Source organism: Palaemon carinicauda, chromosome 30 (assembly GCF_036898095.1).
Source record: "Palaemon carinicauda isolate YSFRI2023 chromosome 30, ASM3689809v2, whole genome shotgun sequence".
Taxonomy (NCBI): Eukaryota; Metazoa; Arthropoda; class Malacostraca; order Decapoda; family Palaemonidae; genus Palaemon; species Palaemon carinicauda.
Genome location: NC_090754.1, coordinates 78,879,172 through 78,904,597, shown reverse-complemented (window position 1 = coordinate 78,904,597; position 25,426 = coordinate 78,879,172). Strand labels below are relative to the sequence as shown.

The 25,426-nt window shown below is 45.0% G+C and overlaps 1 protein-coding gene across 1 annotated transcript in view; it reads left to right on the top strand.

Moving 5' to 3' along the window:
- The first annotated feature begins 2,312 nt into the window (after positions 1 to 2,312).
- The window catches only part of crm (cramped chromatin regulator), a 118,425-nt gene continuing 95,311 nt past the window's right edge, over positions 2,313 to 25,426 (top strand). Inside the window, exons 1-3 of the mRNA XM_068354111.1 lie at positions 2,313 to 2,879; positions 16,187 to 16,332; positions 16,512 to 16,715. Coding sequence (XP_068210212.1) covers positions 2,818 to 2,879; positions 16,187 to 16,332; positions 16,512 to 16,715 — 412 coding nt within the window. The 5' untranslated portion in view covers positions 2,313 to 2,817. The remainder of the gene's footprint in view (positions 2,880 to 16,186; positions 16,333 to 16,511; positions 16,716 to 25,426) is intronic.

Genomic DNA, 25,426 nt, shown 5'->3' with positions numbered 1-25,426 from the left:
GTGGTATAAACGGGAAGGATGTTGAATGATAGGATTGCACACTGAGGACAAAGAAACGGTTCTAATAGTTCCCTGTCGCTCGCTAGGAGCAACGGAGTCACACCAATCGACGGGTACGGCTTGCTTCTAGAAGCCACGAGAGTCGAAGTTTGGGAGCGCTTTCACGCTTACATTTTTCTTTATAAAATTAACACGATGTTAGTAAGGTAATCCATCTTTTAACGCAAAACCAGAAAAAACACGAGAACGTGAAAATAATCAGACACGGTTGATCTTAAATTAGTTTGTAAATGTAAAATTCAATTTTACTTGTTTGCTCAAAATAGTATCTTCCGTTCTTTAGATATCGAAATCTTTGAATGAGTACATATTTTTGGAAAAATGAAAATGAAATACATACAGCCCTACTGTTACAAGTCGGTATGCTCTTTTCAGAGAAATTGTAGCAGCGATGGTACTAATCAATTCTTCAACACCGGTGAATAGGCCTACTTGAAATTACTTGATAGTCAGTCAACATTATCCATGTTCTATCGAGTCCATGTTTTTATGTAGTTGTGCAGAACTATATCATGCGATTGCATACACTAAAATGAGTATTTAAAAGATTGCTTGCATGACACAGTACACTGTATACAAATTTGAAATTATTCGTCTTATGAAAAATTAAGAGGAGGAATACCCCAGGGAAGTGTCTTAGATCTTATTCTATCCTGAATGTATACGACTGGTATTCTAGATATGTTCTGTAGTTAGCGCTAAACCATACAACGCTTTTTCAGATGACACTATATTTTACTTTTCCTTCAACGGAATTAAAGATACGCACGAGAAATTGAACTATATATTAACTGGAATGCATGGATGTAGAGCAAAGAATTATGTCATATTGATGAAAAATAATTCAGGGGCTTTGTTGACAAAGTTGAATATTTCTAGTACTTTCCTGATTTCCCATCTGGGATTGTAGCTTGGCTAACAACAACAGCAACAATAATAGCAATAATGATAATAATAATAATAATTTGGCCAAAAAAAAAAACCAAAACTGTTATTTGTCGATCAGTGCCAGAATAATGTAATAATTAAAAAAAAAAATATCCTCAGATAAATTGATATGGTTAAATAAATTGCTTGGCAAAGTTTTATTGCGACTTTGTAATTAATCGAGTAGTAAGAGAATAGATTACAGTAATACGATCTATAATAATCTAAGAAAAGTTACAAAAAGTTCAATCTTGATATTAGAAGTTCAAAAGATATCACGATCCTCAAGTACATTTGGAATATTTGATTTTTAGATGTTATTATAGCGTGGCTGTATGGCTCATCGCATATCAATGTACACAAGTGTAGGCAACATTGCAAAGTATTTTACTTTTGAAAGTCTTCCTCCGATTATATATATCGGAATTTTTACCAACAAACGATTCTTTTGTGATGTCATAATTCCTTTTGTTAATCATTATTCATGGTTATAATAACGTTTTTGCTAAATTCATTGGACTTTCCTCTTGACGATTCCATTTCAACCCAATTTGATTTAACATGTCCAAGTAGCTACTACCTGATTTTGTCAAACAGCATTTCTTGGAGAATATGATTTTAACCCTGTTTTCTAATAAAGATATGTTCTAATATCGGTTTGCAAAATATCTATAAGTTTTTCTTATGGTTCTATCAAATTTCCTAGGTTCCATTGTCATTCTTTTTCTGATTTTGGAAACTTTTAACTTATTTTAGAGTGAACTAGATCTAAAACCAAGCTATTTTGCTAACGTGTTAATTTCTTTTGTTATAACACACCATAAACTTAATTGGTTGTAACCATATAAATTATGATATAATGCTATGTTATCAGATCTCAAATGTCTAACCTTTTATACCATTTCCACGCCTGCGTGCTCATTAAAGTAGAAGTTTTGTTGACACAAATTAAAAGAAAAATTCAGAATGATGTGCTCAAGTTGAATGAACTATTTTTTCTCTTCGTGGTTTTTGTAATATGAATAAGCATTCACAATTACGTCTGCTGAAAAGAAAGGTTCCAGAATAATAATTGACATGAACTTCAAGGGGGAGAGTTCTTTTTTGGCGGGATGTGTTCGAAAGTGTTACTTTTTCAAAGTTTTGCTTGTTATTGAAACTTTTAGGAGAAGAGATAACTTTCATAAATGTAATCTCATAGCAATAAATTATAAAAAAATGAAATATAATTAATATTTTTCAAGTTACAAGAAGAAGATTAGTGTGATTTTCTCTGTGTTGTCGATGTCAACAAATGAGTCTAATCGGACACAGTCAACGTCACTGAGCGGGTATTAGGACACAACAAACAGACGATATTGCATTACGAGCTTGTGTGCCTTCATCTTCATTAACAATTCATATAGACACATTTTTCGAAAGCTATAAGACTTTCTTGACTAAAAAATGAATAATAATTCCATAAGAATCGCATCTAAAATAATACAGGAAAATCTAAGTTTCCATGCAAGAAGGCCTTATGTAGAGTGCTCGAGTTCAAGCAATTGACACAACAAACGATGAAGTGGGATTCGTTATTGCCTTACAAAAACTGAATATCCCTTCTGATAGACCTGTGAATTTGTGAATAGTTACGGAAGAAGTTCGCGTCCATGTTGAAAGTGTATTAATAAACGATTGCCAACCTATGAGGTGTAAAATAAACGTGAAATACTGGGTGGTGGTGATCGGGGCGAATGACCGGACTGGAAGATTTGGAGAAAAATGACTGATTGCTGAGGTGTGGGCCCATGTAGCTTCACCATGTAGGCTGCAACAACTCTCAGGAAGATGGTCAAGCGGAAACGGACTCTTAGTGTCAAGGATAACAGTGAAAATGTGAATCAAACAAGGTATAAAAATGGAGACAAAAAAGTAGCGACCGCCATCTTTGTTTAGTCGTCCGATGTCGATATAAAAATCCCAATTCTGAAATCCAATTTAATTAGTTATTTTTCTGACAATTCAGACACTGTCTTGCTTTAAGCATGCGAGTAGAGGTACTACAAACCCTTGTAGGTGCAAAATGTCGTAATTTATTGTACTTATAAGTAAAACATCAATATTTTTCATCTCCGGAGTCTCATCCAACATGGCTACCCGATTCCTGCATTGGTGTTTGTTTCTTAATTCCTTCGAGTTTTCCACTCGAAATTTAAGAAATTAATGAAATAATAATTAGGATAAACCCAGTGCTATCATAAAAAGTGATATATTTACCTAGAATCATTTTGTTTTGTTTTAGAATAGTTAATTCCTGATTAAAATTACTGTGACTGGTTGCTTGCTCAGTTAGGATAGGTAGGCGGTCCCAATTTATCTTTCTGGCCAGGGCATAGGAATTACATATTTTTACATTCGATTATATTGAACAATGATTAGATCTTAGTTATTTGATATTAACCAGCAAGTTCATGATAAATTATAATGACTTTTAATAACAGTAATCAAAATGACATGTTAGGTCATGCCCCCTTTTCCTAATATGGAGGCGAGCACTCTCCATTTTAGCTTTAATTATGATATCAGAAAGTTGAACATTAAATGAAATAGGTTCTACCAGATATATTAATTACTGTCAGCAGGTTATTGTGCTTGAACATTTCAGTGCAAAGAATATATATGAAATAACTATGGACCAAGGTGCCATTAGCTTCCATATATATATTTAGGTATTGGATGTGGAGGAGACCAGCCCCTTGATAGGTGTTGACATATGTAATTATATAGTTAATTGATATTTTACTGTCACTGCTACACATGAAAGAATATATAGACATCTTATGCTATACCTCAGACTAGCTAGACAGTACTACATTGGATCCTCTTTCTGGGTATGGCTCATTTGTCTTCCCTTACACTTACTCTGAATAGTCTGGCCTATTCTTTACATATTCTTCTCTGGATTCATACACCTGACAACACTTGAGATTACCAAATAATTCTTCACTCAAGGGGTTAACTACTGTGCTTTAATTATTCAGTGGCCACTTTTTCCTTGGTAATGGTAGAAGAGACTCTAGCTATGGTAAGCAGCTCTTCTAGGAGAAGGACATGACAAAATCAAACCATTGTTTTCTGGTCTTAGCCTCTGGACCATGGCCTTCCACTGTCTTGGGGTAGAGTTCTCTTGCTTGAGGGTACACTCAGGCACACTATTCTATCTTATTTCTCTTCCCTTTGTTTTTTTGAAGTTTTTATAGTTTATTTGCAAAAGATCTAATTTAATGTGGTTACTGTTCTTGAAATATTTTTTTATTGTTTATTTTTCTCTTGTAGTTTCCTTAACTTGCTGGGCTATTTTTTCCTTTAGTAGCCCTTAGGCTTATAGCATTGTGCCTTTCCAACTATGGTTATAGTCTAACATATGATAGTAGTGATACTAATGATAATAATAGTACTGTCAAGATTAAAATGATTGAAACAAGCATTTTGGTCATGCCAGCCTTTTTGCCAATATAGTTAGTTCTAGGCAATGTCAAGTGGAGAATTGATTTGGTGTTAATGCCAAAAAGATTCTGTGGAACTACCCTCTCTCTAGCTTTGGCTGTAGCTGCATGTACTGTTCTCGGTTCCTTTCTTCCGGAAGTGTTTTTCACCCTGAGATTGTATGATCTCCCTGCCCCCAGTGCTGGTTGTATGGCCCAAATTATATATATATTAAATCAAATTAGTTATTACAAAGAGCTATACCCAGAAGCTTTTTTGATCATGGCCATTCCCAGTATTCTAGAAGTTTTTTTTCGAGCTGTGACCAAGTCGGGTAGTTGAATTAGTAGAACTTCAAAAGTTAAAACTTGCTGCAAAAGGCTGACATAAGTCTTTTTATAGTTTATATTTGAAATATCTTTTAATGTTGCTATATTTTATTTTAATTGTTCATTACTTCTTATCTTGTTTATTTATTTCCTTTCCTCACTGGGCTATTTTTCCCTGTTGGAGCATCTTGCTTTTCCAACTAGGGTTGTAGCTTAGCTAGTAATGATAATGATAATAATTATTGGCAAATTTTTTACCTGTGTTGGTTTGTGGTCATCGATAGAAAAAATGGCTGAAGTACAGTATTTGCAAAGTGAAGGAAAATTATATTTGTTGCTTGTTCTCAAGTCCAACATTTTGAGGAGAGGATCCATATTTAAGTAAATTTAAAAAAAAAATGGCTGGCTACGCAATCGTTAAATTGTCAGTTTATGTATCATCTCCTGGCCACTATACTGTTCTGCTTAGGTTCAGGTCTGAATGTTGCCCTTTCATTGGCTCATCCAAATTTTTTTTATTTATTCCATTTCTTTGTTTCCTTTTCCCCCCCTTTTTTTTTTTTTACACATGGGGTTATTTATTTTCTTTCTGTTCATTCCTCTTTTTTGTAAGTAGTTGTTTTATTTCTATTTCCTCTTTTAGGTATTAATTTTATTTATTTTTTTCTATTCCCTCTTTTCGGTAGGCAATTTATTTTGCTTTTTCTATTCCTTCATCCTTTTTATATACAATTTCATTGTTTTATTCTTTCCTTTATGCATGTACAGTAATTTATTTTCTTTTTTCTATTTCTTCTTCCTTATATAAAACCTTTCCAATTATTTTCTTCCTTTTATTCCTTCATCCTTAAATAAAATATTTATAGATATTTCTTTGTCTTAATATACCTGCTGTAATACCTTTTTTTATTTTTTATTTTTACTGATTTATGTACAGTGAAGCAGGAAGGTCTAGGTCTTCTGATTTCACAGCTTACACATCATAATGGCTTTTCATATCGTGTAATCTTAAGGTTGTTGTAGCCTTGTACATTATAACTGAATCTAGTCTCTTATCATAAAACATTTCATACTTGGTCATTTTCCTTTGCATGTAATTCTTAAACCCCTTTTTCTTTTATCCTTTTCCTCCTTTTACTATTCTTTTTATATTATCTTGGTCTTAATCTCTTTTATCCCTACTTCCTGAAGATTCTATCTTTCATAGCCATGTCTTTCATCCTTCTGTTATTTTCATCTGCTTTGGTTTTTTTCAAAAGATTTCTCTTATTAGCTTATTTCTTCCCTTTTCTATTCCTTTTACAAACTTTAGCCCTCCTCCTCTCCAAGTTTTCATTTTGAATAATCTTATCTCCCCATATTATTTTCTCTAGCTTCTGTTGTACTGTATTTTAATTTGAATTTCTGTGACACTGAATACTGCCGTTTCGTATAGTATTGCTGGTAAGGCTGCATCTAGTCCTTTTTCCTCTTTTGCCCTGTTGCTCTCCATTAGTAACTTTCGCAGCAGCTTTTCCTCTAACAAAAAGAATACCAGCATGAGGCTCAATACTACACAGTACTCTAAAATTTTATTCCAGCTGTGACCAAGTTGTGTTATCATCTTCCTAATTGGGTAGTAGAATCGGTAGAACTTCAAAAGTTCTAACTTGCAGCAAATGTTTTTATGTTGAACAGGCTGACATAAATCTTTTTATAGTTTATATATGAAATATCTATTTTAATGTTAAGGTTTGTAAAATATTCTTTGTTCCGTAACCAAAATACAAACCACGCTATTTACATAGGGTTTACTTTCGGCGTAGCTGAAATGACGAGCCATTAAGTTTTTAATGAGGGTTAACTGCGGGGATAGGGAAGGGGTAGCTTGCTACCCCTCTCCCCCACACACCTGTGAGTTGTCTCACTTCACTTTTTGGCTCGGACGAAGACAGACGTTGCTGTTTTTCGTCCTCGTTAATTACAGCCTTAATTTGTTTTTTGTCTTTTCCTAGTTCTGTGTGCTTGGAAGTTGGCCTCGACCGTTGTCATCGTTATGCGCAAGTGCCCTGGACTCGCTGGCCGCCCTTGTGGGACCTTCATGTCAGCGGAGGACACCGATCCTCACACCCTTTGCCCGCAGTGCCGAGGCCGACAGTGTGATAGAGAGAATACGTGCAGTAAGTGCAGGGAGTGGTCTGCCTCCCAGTGGGAGAAGTTCGGCCGCCGGCGTAAGAAGAAGTCTAAGAGAGACCGTTCTCCTTCAGGGGCAACCTTGAAGAAGGAAGGCTCCAAGGACTCCTCTTCCGCCGCCCGAACCTCCTCCTCCCACTCGATCGGTCTCTCGTGAGAGGCTGCCGAGTGGTAGCTCAGGCCCTAGTGGTGTTTCCCGACCTCGGGGTGCGGGAGAGGGCGTTGCCTCCCTTAGCGTGGCAGCTCCCTCTTCTCCTCTGGGGGAGGATAATTTGGATTTTGAGGAATTTGATCAATCTGTTGCTAATAATGATTTGTTTTAGCTTTGGGGTTCCTTGGGGCTTAAGGGCACGCCCTCCAAGGAAGCCCGTTTTGACCTGATCCAGTTGGGGGCTGCGGTCAAACAGTTGCCGCTAATACCGGAGGTATTCCCTTCGGATTTTGTCGACACTGTTTTGGCCGAGCCTTCCGACGGGTCTGGTCAAACCTTTGATACTGCTCCTGTTGCGGACGTTGCTGTTGTCTCTCCTCCTCCCTCCGAAGTTCCTCCGAGGGGGGAGGTGAGTCCCACGGTCTCTCCTGCAGGCGGGTCTCCCCCTCGGGGGAGCGCGCTGACAGAGACCCCTCTTCGGAGGACGGTTGACCCGGACGCCCTTCTTCGTGGTTGTATTCGATGTAAGGCCCGTTGGCCTCTTCGCAGCAGAGGCCTTCCTTCTCCCTATAAAGGAGTTAGGAGGCGCCTCTTTGGGTCGTCCTCTCCTGATCCTCCCCCTAAGGAGGAGCCCCCCCGTCAGGAGCACCCCGTCACAGCAGTGCCCCTTGACCTCTCCGCGGATCGTTCGCGATCCCCTACGACTGCCAGACCTTCCGACCTGCCTTCTCCGTTCCTGACTGCAAATGCGGTTTGCGCGCCTTTTCACCCTGTTATCCAACAGGCACTGATCCCTTCGGGACTAAGGGACTCTACTCACGGTGTGGGTGAGTTCCTTGCGCGTCAGGGTTTCCCCTGCGCGTTCGCGTGCAGTAGCGCTCAAGCGCTCCCCAGAGTTAAAGTCTTCGGACTTAACTCGCCAGCGCTCTCCTGTTCGGCAGCGATCACCTGCTCGCCAGCGCTCCCCTGCGCGGCAGCGATCACCTGCTTGCCAGCGCTCTCCTTCTTGCAGGTCTCCTGCGAAGCAGCGCCCTCTTGTTCCTGATGTGCGCATTGCGTGCCCACGTTCTCCTGTTAGCAGCCGTGCTTTTGCTCAACCTATGCCTGATGTGCGCCTAGCGCACCAACGATCATCATCTCGTCCACGATCACCTGATCTGGACTTAGGCAAGGGTACTAACCCGTTGCCTCGCCCACGCGCCCCTGCACGCCCTTCTGCTCCGGCGCAACAGCGAGCTAAAGCCCCTGTTCACGAGCGTTCACCTGCGCGTTCGTCCACCTCTTCAGATGTGCGCAGTAATCTTACTGTGCGCTAACGTTCTCCTGCGCGTTCACGCAATCACTTGCCTGTGCGCAAGCGCTCTCCTGAGCGCCCTCGCCCTCTTCAGTCTGATCGCCCCAGGTCTCCGACTCGCTCGCACGACAAATCGCTTGCGCGCAGTCATTCGCCTGTTCGTGGTACGCTCCATCGTTCTCCGGAACGCACGCGACATCACTCGCCATCGCGCCAGTGTTCTCCAACGCGCCAGAGCTCTCCGGCTGGCAAACGCTCGCCAAGTCGCTCGCGACTTTTTTCGCCTGACCATCGCCGTTCTCCTACGCGCCACCGGCGATCGCCTAGTGCTCGGCGCACACCTTCACCCGCGCGGTCTCGTGCTCCTTCATGTGCGCTCCAACACGATCGCGCACCATCGTGTCCTTTCGCCTGCGCGCCCCGCGTGAGCGAATGCACCCACGCGCATTCTTCCACATGCGGCAATGCGCCCGCGCTTCGGAAATCGCCCGCGCGCGATTCCTTGAATGCCTTTTCGCGTGAGAATCGCCGCGATTCCCATACCCGCAGGGAACATCATCACGGCCAACCGACAGGGACACGGACTTCCAGATCAGCCTCTGGATCGCCTCCGCGCAAGCGTAGGTCTACCCACCAGGACCAGGAAGGATCTACGGAGAGGTCCATGCAACACTTTTTTTTCCTCTTCTTTTCAGACAGGCCCCATGGTGTCCACTCCGAAGGATCAGGAGATCCCCTTCCCTCCAGCGGGAATAACTGACACTGCGTCAGTTACCCGTTAGCCTTGGTTCCGTCACATTATGAACGCAGTGGTTCAGGCTGTGAAGTCTGCCCTCGTTGATATGGGACTTAAACCAACGGCAGGCTCTCTCCCGCTGAAGAGAAGGAGAGGAGTGGACTTCGTGGTGACTTCTCCTGGGAGAAGTTGGCTCCCAAGAGGTCGGTTAGGAGGACTCCTACGCCTTCTCTTACGCGTGCTGTTTCTTCTTCTCCTGTGGACGAGTTTTGTCCTTCCTCAGGAGAGTCCAGCGAGGCAGGGTTGTCTCCCACGGCACCAATGGGAGGAATCCCTCCTCTTCGGAGAGAAGCTGCTCGCGGGAAGCCCCCTTCCGGACCTCTTTGCTGGAGTCCTGTATTCCTCCTAGGAGGGAGCCTAAGGACTCCAAGACGATTCCTAAATCGTCATCCAGGGTACGTCCAGAGCCAACTAAACCCCGGGAGGAACGTCCACGTATCTCCCCAAGATGAGCCTTTGGGGACCGGAGACTTAGCTGCCAGTCCGCAAGGAGGAGACCAGTTCGAGTCGGAACACGCTTTCTGGCAGGTCCTAGGCTTGATGAGGCAGCTCAACAAGTTTAAGGACCCGGAGACTGCCCCTCGTGAGGGCAAGGACACGGTGCTAGACGAAGTCTACGGCACCCAGAAACCCCCTAAGTCCAGCGCAGCTTTGCCTTGGTCCAAAGGGGTGAAAGGGGCCAGGGACACAGTCGAAGCTCAGCTCTCCGAGCTCGCCTCCTCCGGTCGTTCTTCTGCCGGGTTCAAACTCCTCCCACCTCCTCGAGTACATCAGAGGAGGTACTTTGAGATCATGGGGGAGTCTAGTATGGCCCTTCCGCTCCACCATTCCGTGGAAGAGCTGACCAGAGGAACTCCTCTCGAGAAGCTCTCCGCCCAGCAGGTGACGTTCTCGGCGTCGGAGATCCTGAACCTTGAGAAGGTCGCGAAGAGTGCCATGCAGGCAACTTCGTGGCTGGACGTTTGGCTGAGATCTCTGGGCATCCTATTGCACTCTGAGGATCTGTCCAAGGAGAGCAATAGGAAAGCTTTGGAGACCTTCCTCCTCTCGGGCACGCGTTCGATCGAGTTCCTCGCTCACCAGGTGGCTAACCTGTGGGCTAACTCGATCCTCAAGCGTCATGACGCAGTGGCTGAGAGGTTCCATCCGAAGGTCCCCGCCGTGGACGTCTGCAGGCTCAGGCACTCCTCCATTACTGGGAGGGATCTGCTTGAGCCCAAGGACATAGAACGAACAGCCGATAGGTGGAGGAGATCGAATCAAGATTCTCTCCTCCAGAGGGCCCTGACATCTTGGCCCTACAAGCCTCCGGCACCTCAACAGCAACAGCAGCCTCGCAAGACACTGAAGCAGGCTCCGGCAGCTAAGACGGGTGTCTAAGCCGCAGCCCTTTCAGACCAAGGACAGAAGGCGCGGCAAGTCCTCTAGGGGAAGTAAGAATCCTAGAGGCAGCGGCCGAGGCCGCAAGCCCTAGGATTGGCAATCCCCCCTCGTGTCCACCTGTGGGGGGATGCCTTCAAAGTTGCGTGCACAGGTGGCAGCAACTTGGGGCCGATTCTTGGACGGTCTCTGTGATCGGCCAAGGTTATCGCGTCCCATTCAAGACATCTCCTCCTCCCCTGTCAGCGAATCCAGTGTCGCTGAACTCCTATGCCATAGGATCGGCAAAGGGACTAGCCCATCGGGCAGAAGTCGAGACCATGCTCAAGAAGGATGCTCTCCAGGAGGTTGACGACGGCTCCCCAGGCTTCTTCAGTCGACTCTTTCTTGTAAAGAAGGCGTCTGGAGGCTGGAGACTGGTCATCGACCTCTCGGCCCTGAACAAGTTTGTCAAGCAAACTTTGTTCAGCATGGAGACAGCAGACACGGTCAGACTTGCAGTGAGACCGCAAGACTTCATGTGCACACTGGATCTGAAGGACGCGTACTTCCAGATCCCAATCCATCCGTCTTCCAGGAAGTACTTGAGATTCAGTCTAGACAGCAAGATCTACCAGTTCTAGGTGCTGTGTTTCGGTCTCTCCACAGCTCCTCAGGTGTTCACCAGAGTGTTCTCTCTGATTTCGTCTTGGGCACACAGGAACGGCATACGTCTCCTCCGTTATCTGGACGACTGGCTGCTCCTGGCAGACTCGGAGTCGACCCTTCTTCGACACCGAGATAGGCTTCTGGAGGTTTGCCGAGACCTGGGGGTCGTGGTAAACCTTGAGAAGTCCTCTTCTTCCGAAAAACGACTGGTATATCTAGGCATGATATTAGACACCGATCTCCACAAAGCCTTTCCATCAGATGACAGGATAGCAAGGCTGAGGAGGGTGGCAGAACCTTTCCTCAGGCGGGAAGAGCTTCCCGCCCATTCGTGGTTACGTCTTCTAGGTCACCTTTCCTCCCTGACACGTCTAGTTCCGAACGGCCGCCTCAGGATAAAATCCCTGCAATGGCGGCTAAAGTCCCGGTGAAATCAAGGCTCCGATTCTCTGGGCTTTCTTGTTCCTATAGGATCCATGGAACTGACGGACCTTCGGTGGTGGCTGAACGACGTGAACCTTCGGAAGGGAGTGGATCTTCTCGTCCTCCCCCCAGAATTGACTCTGTTTTCGGATGCGTCAAAAGAAGGGTGGGGGCCCCACATTCTGAAGCAAAGGATCTCAGGCCTCTGGTCAGAATCAGAAAAGTACCTCCACATCAACCTGCTAGAAATGAAGGCCGTTTTCCTGGCTCTTCAACAGTTCCAACGGACCCTGGCGGGCCACTCCGTAGTGGTGATGAGCGACAACACCACGGTAGTGGCTTGCATCAACAAGCAGGGTGGTACCTTTTCTCGACAGCTATCCCATCTTGCAGTAAAGATTCTGAGGTGGTCCGAAGCCCACTCGGTCACACTTTCGGCTCGATTCATTCCGGGCAAGAGGAATGTGCTCGCTGACAGTCTGAGCAGAGCGACGCAGATAGTGAGTACCGAGTGGTCTTTGGATCCTCAGATAGCCAACAAAGTCCTGACTTTGTGGGGTTCCCCGACAGTAGATCTGTTCGCGACAGCCTTGAACTCCAAGCTGCCCCTGTACTGCTCTCCAGTCCCGGACCCCAAGGCTCTCTGGTAAGATGCTTTTCAGCAGAGGTGGGACAACATCGACGTTTACGCCTTCCCACCATTCTGTCTGATGAGAAGGGTGCTCAACAAGACCAGACTATCGGTCAATCTCTCCATGACTTGTAGCTCCGCTGTGGCATCACGTGGAATGGTTCCCGGACCTTCTGCAGCTCCTGACGGATCTTCCGAGGGAACTCCCCCCACGACACGAGCTACTCAGACAACCACACTGCAACATCTTACACAAGGCCGTAGCGTCGCTTCGGCTTCACGCCTGGAGACTATCCAGCGTCTCCTCACGGAGAGAGGATTTTCGCAACAGGTTGCGGACAGGATGTCTCGCCACCTACGCAAGTCCTCTATCGGAGTCTACCAGGCGAAGTGGAAAGTCTTCTATGGTTGGTGTCGTGGGAGAGGTATCTCTACTCGATGCCAGTATTCCAGCAATAGCGGAGTTTCTTGTGTATTTACGAGAGGAAATGCGCCTTTCAGTTCCAGCGGTGAAAGGCTATCGCTCAGCCTTAAGCCTGGCGTTTAGGCTGAAAGGAGTGGACATTTCCTCTTCGTCAGAACTTTCTCTACTCATACGCAGCTATGAGCTTACCTGCCCTCAGTCAGAAGTAAGACCTCCTCCCTGGAACGTGGTTCAGGTCCTCAGGGCTCTGAAGAGAGCCCCGTTTGAACCATTACGCCAGGCGTCTGATCGCCACCTGTCTTGGAAGACGGCTTTCCTGCTTGCTTTGGCCTCGGCCAAGGGGGTCAGTGAACTTCATGGTCTTTCTTACGACGTCGCCCATTCAAGGGGATGGGGGGAGGTAACGTTCAGGTTCGTCTTTGAATTTGTTGCCAAGACTCAGAACCCTGGGGTGTCAGACCCTAGGTTCGACTCCTTCAGGGTAACGAGTCTTCGTTCTGTAACAAGTGACCCAGACCATCTGTTACTTTGCCCAGTGAGGAATCTGAGGCATTACTTGAAGAGAACAGCTGCAGTCTGTCCTCAGGTGCAAGCGTTATTCGTAAGCACAGGAAGGACAAAGAGGATGGTCACCAAGAACACCATCTCGGCCTGGATCCGGAAGGTTATTCAACATACCTTGGATCCTGACCCTCCTCCGTCAGGCCGCCCTAGAGCGCACGATGTCAGGGACATCGTTATGTCCCTGGCATTCAAGAGAAATTTCTCTGTGACGCAGGTTTTGCAAGCTGGGGTGTGGAAGCGCCAGACGACGTTCACAGCCCATTACCTGCAGGACGTGACCCACAGGAGCTTCGATACATTCTCTATTGGCCCTGTGGTGGCTGCACAACAGCTGGTCTAACCTCAGGCTCCTGAATGGACAGGTGGTAAAAGGTTGGGGGCATTGTTACCCGGTTTTAGTCTGCGTGATTGAAAGAGTATGTCTGGCCCTTACTTCTTTCTTCATTCTCCCCTCCCTTGGGGAAAGCAGCATCCTGGTCTCTGCATAGCTGACCTCAACCTCTGCAGGTAAACCATGCTCCCTTGTGCTCCTAGTATTAACTATAATACTGTTTGCGTCCCCCATACCCTGACGAGGTGGTATTGGGAACGTCCTAGCCTAGATTTCTATTTAAAGAACTCCAGGTCAACTGCCTAGGACGGGTCACACTTTCTTCTTTCACACACAACTTATGTAGGCCGCGCATCCATAGCAAGCTTCGGAGAGTGCGAGGTGCAGGGACCCCCTTTCTTGATTGCTGCTCACTCGGTTTTCGGGTCCCCGGGTAAAGCCAAAGCCAGTAAGGCTGGGGACTTTCCGCCCTTCCTAAGGGGTAAGTCACCCCATGTAGATAGCGTGGTTTGTATTTCGGTTATGGAACAAATGACAAATTCGGAGATAATTTGTATTTTTCCTAACCATACAAACCTTAGCTATTTACACATATTTGCCCGCCAGCCCTGTCCCCCAAGTCAAGTCCTACCTCTAAGTGAAGTGAGATAACTCGCAGGTGTGTGGGGGGGGGAGGGGTAGAAAGCTACCCCTTCCCTACCCGCGGCTAACTAGCGGGGGTTAGTTAACCCTCGTTAAAATCTTAATGGCTCGTCATTTCAGCTACGCCGAAAAGTAAACCCTATGTAAATAGCTAAGGTTTGTATGGTTAGGAAAAATACAAATTGTCTCCAAATTTGTCAAATTTTGATTGTTCATTACTTCTTATATCGTTTATTTCCTTATTTCCTTTCCTTGCTGGGCTATTTTCCTGTTGGAGCCTTTGGGCTTATAGCATCTTACATTTCCAAGCAGGGTTCTAACTTAGCTAGTAATAACAACAACAATGATAATAATAATAATAATAATAATAATAATGATAATAATTACAATAGTATTAATCCATTCATTGCTATTTTTTTCATTATAGAGCCACCATACAATTAATTTTAATCAGAGGACATCACAGAGCTTGGTCTTGCCCCATGTTTTACTCCAACCTTTCACTTTGCTCCTATTCAATAATTTTTGGTGCCGCCTATTGTTGTCTCTTAAGTTTTCCATTAATCAAATAGGATTTTCATGTCCCTTTAATCTCTGTAGCATTTGAGTAGTGATTCATTTGGTAGCCTATTGTGAGTGTTCCTGCCTTGCAATCTGATGGACTGGGGTTTGAGACCTGCACAAGCTCAAAATATTTTTTTAGTGTGCAAGCTCACTGTCTGTGAGCTAAGGATAGGGCTGTGGGGGACGAAATAAGTTTACCCGCGGAGTCATCAGCAGCCACTGCCTTTCCCTCCCTAGTTCTAGCTTGGGTTGAGAAGAGCCTTGGGTGCTGGTCGTATGTAAAATATGGTTTGTCTGTTGGGCATTGTCACTGTCGTTTGTCTCTGCCATTCATGAGCCACCTTGATACCTTTAAAGCCATGTTTTATCAAGTACAAAATATGGCTAAATGATTAATTACAGTAGTATGACAGCTTTCGTTGTACAAACATAACTATTGTTTTATGCCTTCTTACAAGTAAACCCTGACAACTCTTACCGTATGCTTTTTGTATAATTCCTCTCTTTAGCCTTTTAATTATTATTATATTCTGTTTGTCAAGAGTTTTCTTGCGATTGTGAGAAACATGTACACAGTTTTAGTATGCCCAAGATTTTAGGATAAATGCAAAGGTAACCAATTCCTTGGGTAAGTTTTCTATGTTATGCATGCATTTTACTTCCAACTTTTTACTCTACTTTCTATCACTACAATTATTTTTATCCATTGATCCATTAATATTTATCATGGACTCAAGTGGATGTGTTATTGGTAGGTTAGTTGCACATTATGGATTCTGTATGGTACGTTAATTTGTCTTATCTTCTAAGCCATGCTCCATCTGTCTTGTACACTTTCAGGCCTTACAGTATATTACTATTTCCATCTGATTCAGTTCTTGAAATCGATGACCTTTCTTCAAGATTATCTCCTCCCTCCTAGCCATAATCCTGTATTCATACACCTACCATTATTTACTGATTGCGCTCATTTCTCATAACATGGCCAAATTTCTTCACTCAATGGAATTTTCACCTTTCCAGTCTTTGGGCATCACTGTTCTCAATAAATTCTGCAGATCTTATGTGATGTTTGTATCATACTCTTATTGTGAGTCTCAGCCTGTTGTTGTCACCTTCTTCTGTCTCTTCCATTTTCTTCATAAGTACCCATGTCAAGAGAAATTGGAAGTATGAAAAAGACCCATTTTAACTTTATAGAGGAGAACAGGGTCTTGATTGCTATGGAGAACAATGTAAAATAGAACTGTTGTAGTAGTTGCACTGTATTGTGCAATTTAGTGTACCAGAGTGTGTGTAATTTTGTTGGTACAATATAGTATGCATAACCATCTACAATTGATTAGGCTGAATTTACTTATAATATGTTTTTGAATTTTCAGCGATGCTGGCCTGATTTATGAAACCAAGCGTTCAAAGGTTGCTGACCTTCCCTTGAGAGCTGAAAGACAAGACAATGGGGTAGAACACTCCAGCTCTCTCCAAAACCTCACAATGCCTCCAACCTCTCAGACCCTAACTTCATCAGGTGAGAATAGTTTCTACTCAAAAGTATTGCATTTTGAAATGTTTAAGAAAGAATTTCTCGTACTTCTTGGACTGAATTGCTGTGATATGTGGTGATAATTTTTAGTTGCTAACCTGGCACAATTAAGTTGGTCGTCTCATTATCTTGCAAGGAATACCACATCTTATTTTGTTTCACAGGTTCATCAGGTGTAACAGTTCCTCTAAGCATCTCACAGTCACTCCCAAATGTGCCTTTACCTTCTGCCCCCAATGTTCCGCAATCCAGACCAACACCTCAACTTCGCACAAGTGCCCGTGTTCTGAACAAACAACGCAGAGAAGAAACTAAAGCTGATCTTGCTAATATAATTGCCACTGCCAATAAGAAAGCAGAAGCAAATGGTACGTATGGTATTTATTTGGAGTTTAATTTCTAATTGTCACATTCTGCTTTATAGATTCATCGTTGTTGTTTTGTGAATTTCAGATAGATATTCATCTCATCATTTAATATTTATTCTTACGTGGATAAAAACTAATGAATCATGTATGTAGGTTACTCCTAGTTTTGTTTTCTACGACCAGACAATCAAATAAGGAAAGGGGTTGATTGCATCACGATAGGTTGCCAGGCAACGCTAGTGCGTAGGTGTGTTATCCGCTGCTTGAATGGCTTTCTCTTATCTCCTGGTCGTTGTGCTAAGAGGAGGCAGTCACTCCTCTTTTCTACGATCACCACTTTATATCCACACAATGATACCCTTTGTGGTGTAATTTTTTTGTCACTGACACAAGCTGTGCTTTTGTTATTTTGTCTGTTGTATTATGGCTAATTGTTCTTGTGTCATGTATTCCTGCACTTGCCTTTACGGGCACCCCTCTAGCACCTTCATGAGCCTGGTAGATGTCGACCTGCATCCTGTTTGTTTCAACTGCACGTACAGTATTTGGTATATTGTCAAAGCAGCGTTATCCATACAAGTTGTCTCTGGTGGTGATTGCAGCTTCATCAGATTACCCCGATGAACCGTTTTACTTCCCTTTGATGATAAGGTTGTCTCCAGGGAACCCTAGGGCTCCCTTTTTTCGTAGGCAAGAGAACACATCTTCATCCTTCCGAACTTCCTGTGCCTCGCTGGTATCTGCACCTAGATCCAGTATATACTCTGGCACCGTCCCCCTCTAGTGCCGCCTCCTTCTTGCATACAATTGTGGATGCTTCCAGGTAACAAAACACCTGGAAATGAAAGGTGGTAAGGCAGGGCATTCTGTTTCCGACTTTCTGGGAAATGTTTGGCCTAGTCCCAGTCTCGTCCCAACCAAGTTGTTGGAAGGGGAGGCAGGTCTCTCCACCTTCAATACATACTTTTACCTTAGAACTAGTAGGGGATTGAGATCTGAGAGAAATCTCATTTGTGAGCATTACAGGGTCCCTCCAGTTGAGTCAGACCTCTTCCCTGGAGGTCTCCTAGTTCTCGTAGTCCCCAGTTTTCATATTCACGGGAAAGACATAAGTTCCCAGGGACTCTGGAGACACGTAACTTCCTACCTCATTTTCAGGCAAGTCCCAGGGTCAGAAGGATTCGAACTCCCTCCTGAAGTATTTTGTGTCGATAGTGGTCTACAACCCCCCCCTCTCTCTTCAGTGTAGGATTCTGAGACCATTGCTACATCCTAGGAAACTTTCCTGTCCTCAATCCCTTTCCAGGGCTCACTGTGATAACCGTGACTCACTCCTGGCTCAGCCGAGTTTGAGGCGGGGTGGTGGGTGCTCTGTACAACAGCAATTCTGACTACTCAGAATTGTATGCACCTGCCTGGACTGAAACTCCTTTCACTGTGCTGGGTGTGCCGTATTCAACCTTGATTTAGATGTTGTCTTTCTCTCGCACAGTCAGTGGCGTTTGTGTACCTGCATATTCCTCCCCCAAAGGGTGAGTGAACCCTAGAGTTGCTCTAATGCACCCTTAGGCTCGAGACCCAAGTTGGTGATTCCTTGGTCTAAGCTGGTTGCTGGTTTAATACAGGAAGTTAGCTCAGAAATCTTTGCAAGGAAGGAATCCCTTAGGGCTGGCAGTTTGTAAAGATTACTTCTTCCTCTCTTTGTAAGGCAAGGAAATAAACATTCTGGATGATCTCTCCTTTTCCCCTGCGTTTACCTCCAGTTGTGTCAGCCTTAATTCAGAGTCTTTCAGCAGAAAAGTTGGCAGCACAACCTGTGTTATTCTCCACCGGAGTTACCTCAGGAAGAGAGAGTCTAGCGAAGGCTACCCTTCAAACCTCCTGAATGGACAACTGGTTGTGTACTGTCTGCTCCGTGACCATCTCCTAAGATCTCTCGAACCCTGACTTAAGTAGGTTTCCAAAGACATCTTCCTGTCTGGCGGCAGAGTTCTTTGTAGGTTTCTAAGGACATCTTCCTGTCTGGCGGCAGAGTTCTTTGCCCATAACACAACTGACCAGTGAGCCAACTGTGTCTTAAAAAATGAGATTCAGTCGTCCCTGAGACAAGTGCCAAAGAGGGAACTTCTCCTTCTCTTTAATCCCATCCTTGTTCCCAGTGGACAATTTTGACGCAGTTATAGAGAAATGGATGGAAGGGAGCCATATCTCTTACCTTGAGGCTGTACATTCCTGCACCTCCCCTTTTGCACCAATTGTCCCCTGAGTTATGTCATTGAAGAGACTGGCACGTAGGAATTTCATTGATTTTTCCAGGCAGAACATTGACACGAAGAATAACACTTCCAAACAACCCTGTGTGGAAAAGGGTAGCTGGGAGAGAGGTGTAGAGCTGCTCGATGTGTACAGTGCCCCCACTATGGGAGGGTCTTCCCTGTGATGCCTTTGTTGAGAGGATGCCTGAGGTGCAGATGACAGTATTGGGAGTGCCATGGAGATGAACCCTAGACAGTAAGTGTCTTTATAGCATGGTATGGTCACCCATCAAGTCCATTGTCTTCGCCCGGTGATCAACGAACGACATCGCGTTGTGGGTGTAAGTCTAGAGCTCAGCCATTAATGAGTTTGTCTTTCAAACTCCGTTCAGTTGGAGACCGCAGTCTTGGTCAAACAGGCAGTCAGACAGTTGACTTCATGACCACAGTGGACTTGTCAGATGCATACTCCCACATCCTGATCCATCCGGCATTAAGGGAGTACCTAGATCCTGTCTGCACAAAACATAACTGTTTTGAGTACCAGTTTTGGACTGTCAACAGCATCCAGGTTTTTCATGAGTGTTCACTTTAGAGAGTCAGCTTGGGCCTACATCAGCGCAATCTGCCTCCTCTGTTATCTGGACGATTGGCTGATTCTGACACACGGAGATCCTCCTAAACTGGGACGTTTCTCAAGTTTCGCCATGATTTGGGGGTCATTGTAAACGTACTATGGAAGTCTTCCTGGATGCCCAAATGAGAAATGGTATTTATGGGAATGCACATTGATCTTTACTGAGAAAGATCTTTCCAGTGCAGAGCAGAATCAAATTGTTTAAATAAATGGCTCCCCTTTCTCTTACAGAATTCGCTTCCAGCCCATTGGTAATGTCTGTTTGGATTCCTCCTGTTCTTGGACCGTGTAGTCCCCAACAGTTGCCTCCACATTTGGCCAACTCAGTGGCAACTGAAGACCCTATGATCTTGGTGCAGGGAATCCTCTGGAAACATGTGTTCTGATAGTATCAGAGCCCAAGAAAGGTGGTCTTTATGAACACATCATAACAAGGGCACTGATACTGTACTCACCTGCAACAGCACATGGCTTTTGGGCTATGGTCCCATCCCAGTCGCAATGCTGTGTTAACCTTCTAGCAATGAAGATAGATTTTCTGGCCTTCATCACTTCCATCTCTTGTAGGATCACTCAGTACTGTTGAGGAGTGACAACACCACTGTAGTGCCCTATTTAAATGAAGGGAGGCACCTTCTCATAACAGCTCTCATGGAGCTGTCTAGGTTCTGGAATGCACAGAACGATTATATCTCACTTTTAATCTGATCCATTTCAGGCAATAACATCTTAGCAAACAACCTAAGCAGGAAGACTCAGATAGTCAATTCTAGATGGTCCTTGGGTCCATGGAAAGCGACCAAAGGCCTGTTGTCTGGGGTTCGCCTCTTTAGACCTGTTCACAACATCTCTCAATCACAAAATGCCTATGTACTGCTCCTCAACAGGGTTAAATCATCGTTCAACCTGTCTGTGACATTAATAGCTCCGTTTGAGCAACACACAGAATGGTTCTCAGACCTACAGTTACTGCCGAAGGAAGTTCAAGGGAGTCACTTCCTTTACATGACCTCCTACGTCAGCCACATGTGTAGATATACTACAATGCAGTCGCATCCCTATGACTTCAAGCCTGGAGGGTATTCAGCTTTTCTGCACTCAGAGAAGTGCTTGTGCGCTAAGTGACAAAAAGGTCTAGATACCTCAGGATGTTCTCTATCACAGTCTACCAGGCTAAGTTTGGTGTCGTAGAAGGGGTGTCTATGTTTGGTGTCTTTATACACCTATCTGAGGAGTCTTATTGTATCCCTAAGAGGATAAAATCTTCAGTATCAGCGGTAAAAGCTATGGCGCAACCTTAAACCAGATTTTTGGGCTGAAAGGAGTCCTTTCCCTCTTCGGCCAATTATCAATGCTCATACGGAATTTTGAACCAACTTTCCCGCAGTTGGTAGCGATCCTCTTTTCGAACACGATCTAAATAATAATGATGATTATAATAATAATAAGTCCTCTATTCCCAGAAAGGATCACCTTACGAGCCACTGAGTCGAACGTCGGATAATGACGACACTCTTAACGGTTTTCCTTCTCGACTTAACCTTTGCAGTAGACACAGTGAGTTGAATGGTCCTTCCTTTGACATGGCCCATTCAAAATCTGGCCACATCGGTCCCTAGGTTTGGACCCTGCTGGATTACGAATCTACAGGAAGTAACCAAGACATGGATCAACTGTTACTAAGTCCTTTGAGGATGCTAAGGCGCTACCTTGAGCGTGCAAGACGGACTCTCGCACAACAATCAGCTGCTTCTCAGCACAGGCAGGGTCAAGAGGTAAGTTTCAAGAAACAAATTCTTTCTTGTTTCTGGCAGATTATTGACTGTTCTCTCGCTCCTCCTCCATTCGTCAAGAGCGACAACCCAGAACTCATGTCGTCAGGGGCACAAACACGTCCCTGGGGCCAGGTGCAGTAGGAACTTCTTGTCACAAGTGTTTCTAACGGGCATGTGTAATTGTCAGATGACCTTATCTGCCTTCTACCTGTAAGGAGTGAGACACGGGTCCCTAGATTTGTTCTCTCTAGGCCTTATGGTGGCTGCTCAGCAAGGGGTTGCCTGCCTTAGCTCCATATAGGATATTTATTGTTATTAGTATCATTATTATTACTAGCTAAGCTGCAGCCCTAACTAGAAAAGTAGAATGCTATGAGCCCAAGGGCTTCAACAGGGGAAAATAGCCCAGTGAGGAAAGGAAATAAATGAATTAAACAAGTAATGAACAATTAAGATATTTTAAAAACAGTAATAATATTAAAATAAATCTTTCATAAACTATAAAAACAGCAAAAAAAAAGAGGAAGAGAAATAAGATAGAATAGTGTGCCCAGGTTTACCCTTAAGCAAGAGAACTCTACCCTAAGACAGTGGAAGACCATGGTACATAGGTTATGGCATTACCCAAGACTAGAGAACATTGGTTTGATTTTGGAGTGTCCTTTTCCTAGAAGAGCTGCTTACCATAGCTAAAGTTTTTCTTCTAGCCTCGCCAAGAGGAAAGTAGCCACTTAACAATTACAAAGCAGTAGTTAATCCCTTTGAGCAAAGAACAACTGTTTGGTAATCTCATTGTTGTCAGGTGTATGAGTACAGAGGAAAATGTGTAAACATTATGCCAGAATATTTGATATATGTGTAGGCAAAGTAAAATTGAGTTGTAACTAGAGAGAGGAATCCAATGTACTGCCTGGCCTGTCAAAAGACCCAATACCCCTCTAGTGGTAGTTTCTCAATGGGTGACTGGTGCCCTGACCAACGTACTACTACTAGTCGGTTGAAGGTAGAGGTTTCAGATTTAGTCTGGGGTAGTGGTAGACAAATGACTGGCCTTTTCTTTTCTTTGTCTTCCCCTCTCTTGGGTTACGGCATCTGAGGCTGCGAGCTGGCTTCCGTTGACTGTAGGTAAGCCCCATTTTGCAAATTGCCAGAGTATTTCTTGGGTTTCCCATTCTTACATATCCTGTCATGTCCCCAATCTCCTAGTGAGGGGAGTTGGGTGTTTTAGTTCTCAATGTGTATAATGTCAAAGCTCAGGTTAAACAGAAACCTAGACATAGTCACAGAATGGTCCTTCTCTCACTGACCATTACTGTACTGGCCATCGACCTCTCTGGTATGAAGACCAACAGGATCATGAGGTGTAAGGATCCCAAGCTTCTTTAAGCTTGGATTTGATAATCCCAAGGCAAGTTTTCAGTCAAGTGATTGGACTTCCCACCTACCTTGGGGTGAGTCTCCTAGTAAAAGAATGAGGTTTGTATTCGTGTCAGAACAAATGACCAATTTGGAAGTAATTTGTATTTTTCCTAACTATACAACCTAATACTTGTCCTGCCATCACCTTCCCCCAGTAAGTTCTGCTTGCAATAAAAAAGTGGTTATCCAAACGAATGTTTAGCCGGTTGCAGGAGTACTCTCCGGCTACCCTGCTCCCCCCACTTCTGCCAAGGGGTTGCCTCCCATCTCGCTCAAAGTTTATGTAGACTGAACATCAGGACACACTGATCAGTCTTAATAAATTAACTCTGGTTTGTATAGTTAGGAAAAATTCATATTCCAGATTTGTTATTTTTCAATATTAATCTTACCCGGTGATCATGTAGCTGCAACTCTGTTGCCCGACAGAAAAAACCCACGGTCGGGATACGCCAGCGATCGCTATACAGGTGGGGGTGTACAACAACAGCGCCATCTGTCGAGTAGGTACTCAGGTACTTCTTGTCAACAAGAACCAATTTTTCCTCTGTCGTGCCACCGGCAAGACCTACTTGATACGCTGTTGTTTCTGGAGTTGATTTCACGCTTTTTGGTGATGTATTCTCTCTAGATATTAGCTTTCGCTGTTCAGGAGTTATTATCATTACCTTATCAAGCTTTATTGATTAGATTTTGGATTATTTGTTGACGACTTGGATAGATTTTGGATTCTCCCCTTTGACTAATTCAAGATGTCTGACCCTACTCAAGTCCCCAAGTACAGGCAGTGTAGCGCTAGGGACTGTTCTAGGCGTCTTCCGAAGGCCTCTATAGATCCTCACACCGTTTGTTCCAATTGTAGGGGTAAATCCTGTCAATTGGAAGATCGATGTGAGGAATGCGCTGGGCTTTCGGAATTCGATTTTAATGAATTCCTTAAGAATGCACGTAGGCTAGAGAAGGATAGGATCAGGAGGAGTTCGTCTCGCTCTTTTGATTTTTCCTCTCCCCATGCCCCACAACCTATTCCTTCCCCTGTAGTGGTGACACCCGACCCTTCTACTAGCTCTCATCAACCCTCGATGGCGGACATGATGCGTGCCATTCAGGCTCTTGGTGACCGAGTCGAGTCATTAGCGAATGACCGCAATCAACTCTTGGCCGACGTCAAAGAGTTGAAGGAGAAAAGTGCAGTGGGAAGTGTAGTGAGTGCAAGTGCGGTGAAAAGTGTCAGTGTCAGTGTTACGCATGAGGGTGCATCTGTTCGTGCCAGTCGTCCTCCCAGTCCGGGACCTCTTGCAAGCTCCCAAGCCCAGGGGAGAAGCAATGTCGAAGGACCAAAGGGTTCGACAGGCCTTGATCAGCGTACAGATGTACCGTCAGTGGTTGCGGACGTATCTTGCAGAGATCGTCCCACCCACAAACAGACGAGTGAGCCCATTCATTCCTCGTCAGTGGAAGAAGTTTCTCGCCAGAAACGCTGGACTAAGGTCTCACGACCTCTCAAGCGCAAGGTCCCTTCCGAGCGAGTCCAACGGCCCAGGTGTAGCCACTGGGTCAGTTCGGACTCGCCGCAGTCTTCCGAAGACAGCACACCTTCCAAGAGAGGTAGAGTGGTTCCGCAGCAGGCAATCACTCCGTCTGTTGCCGCACCAACCACTGTAGACCCTAAGTGGTCTATGCTGCAGTCTATGCAGACTCAGCTAGCTTCCTTCATGCAGGAGTATCGTGCTGAGAAGGTTGACGCTGCACCCGTTAACCTACAACCTGCCACGGTTGTGCGCTCAGCAGACACTGCGGCTGCCTGCTCCCACACTCCGGCTGTGAGAGCTCCACCACCGATGCGCAGTCGACCCTGCCAGACGCATGTTGACGTTAGCCGACATGCGGCACCCTCCGTTGACATGCGTGAGCTACCGCATCAGCAGTGGGAAGGTGCTGTCAAGCTGCCGTGTTTTGACGCAATGCGGCAGTCTCCGCAACCCACGGCAGTCCCCACCACGCACCTCCACTCCGCTTTTGTTGTTGCCAGCTCTCAGACTGACCAGCAGCGGCATGATGTTGGATCCAGTGCAGCTACGCATGCACCCGTGCTGCCGGATTCAGCCGTTCAGCCTTCTTCTACTCCTTTGCCGCTTCCTCCTCAGCTTTTGGATGAAGGAATATCTGATGACGACGAAGCTGCTCATTTGGACGATCAACACTCCGACTTAGACGAACCCAAGACTACGCCTCCCTCCTTAGACTTTAGGAAAGTCCTTGCTCTGTTTAGGGAGTTGTATCCGGACCAGTTTGTGTCTGCAGCCCCACGCTCACCTCCCTCTGAGTTCGCTTTAGGCATGCAGTCAGCAGCTCCTGCCTTTACGAAGCTCGTACTCGCGCGCTCTTCCAAGAGAGCTTTAAGGGTACTGGGAGAATGGTTGCAGGCCAAGAAGCAACTTGGGAAGACGTCCTTCATCTTTCCCCCCACCAAGCTTGCTTCCAAATCTAGCGTCTGGTATGCCACGGGAGAAGATCTCGGCTTGGGAGTTCCTGCCTCTGCCCAGGGCGACTTCTCAAGCCTGGTAGACTCTCCCCGCAGACTGGCTATGAGACGCTCCAAGATTTGCTGGACCTTTTCGGACA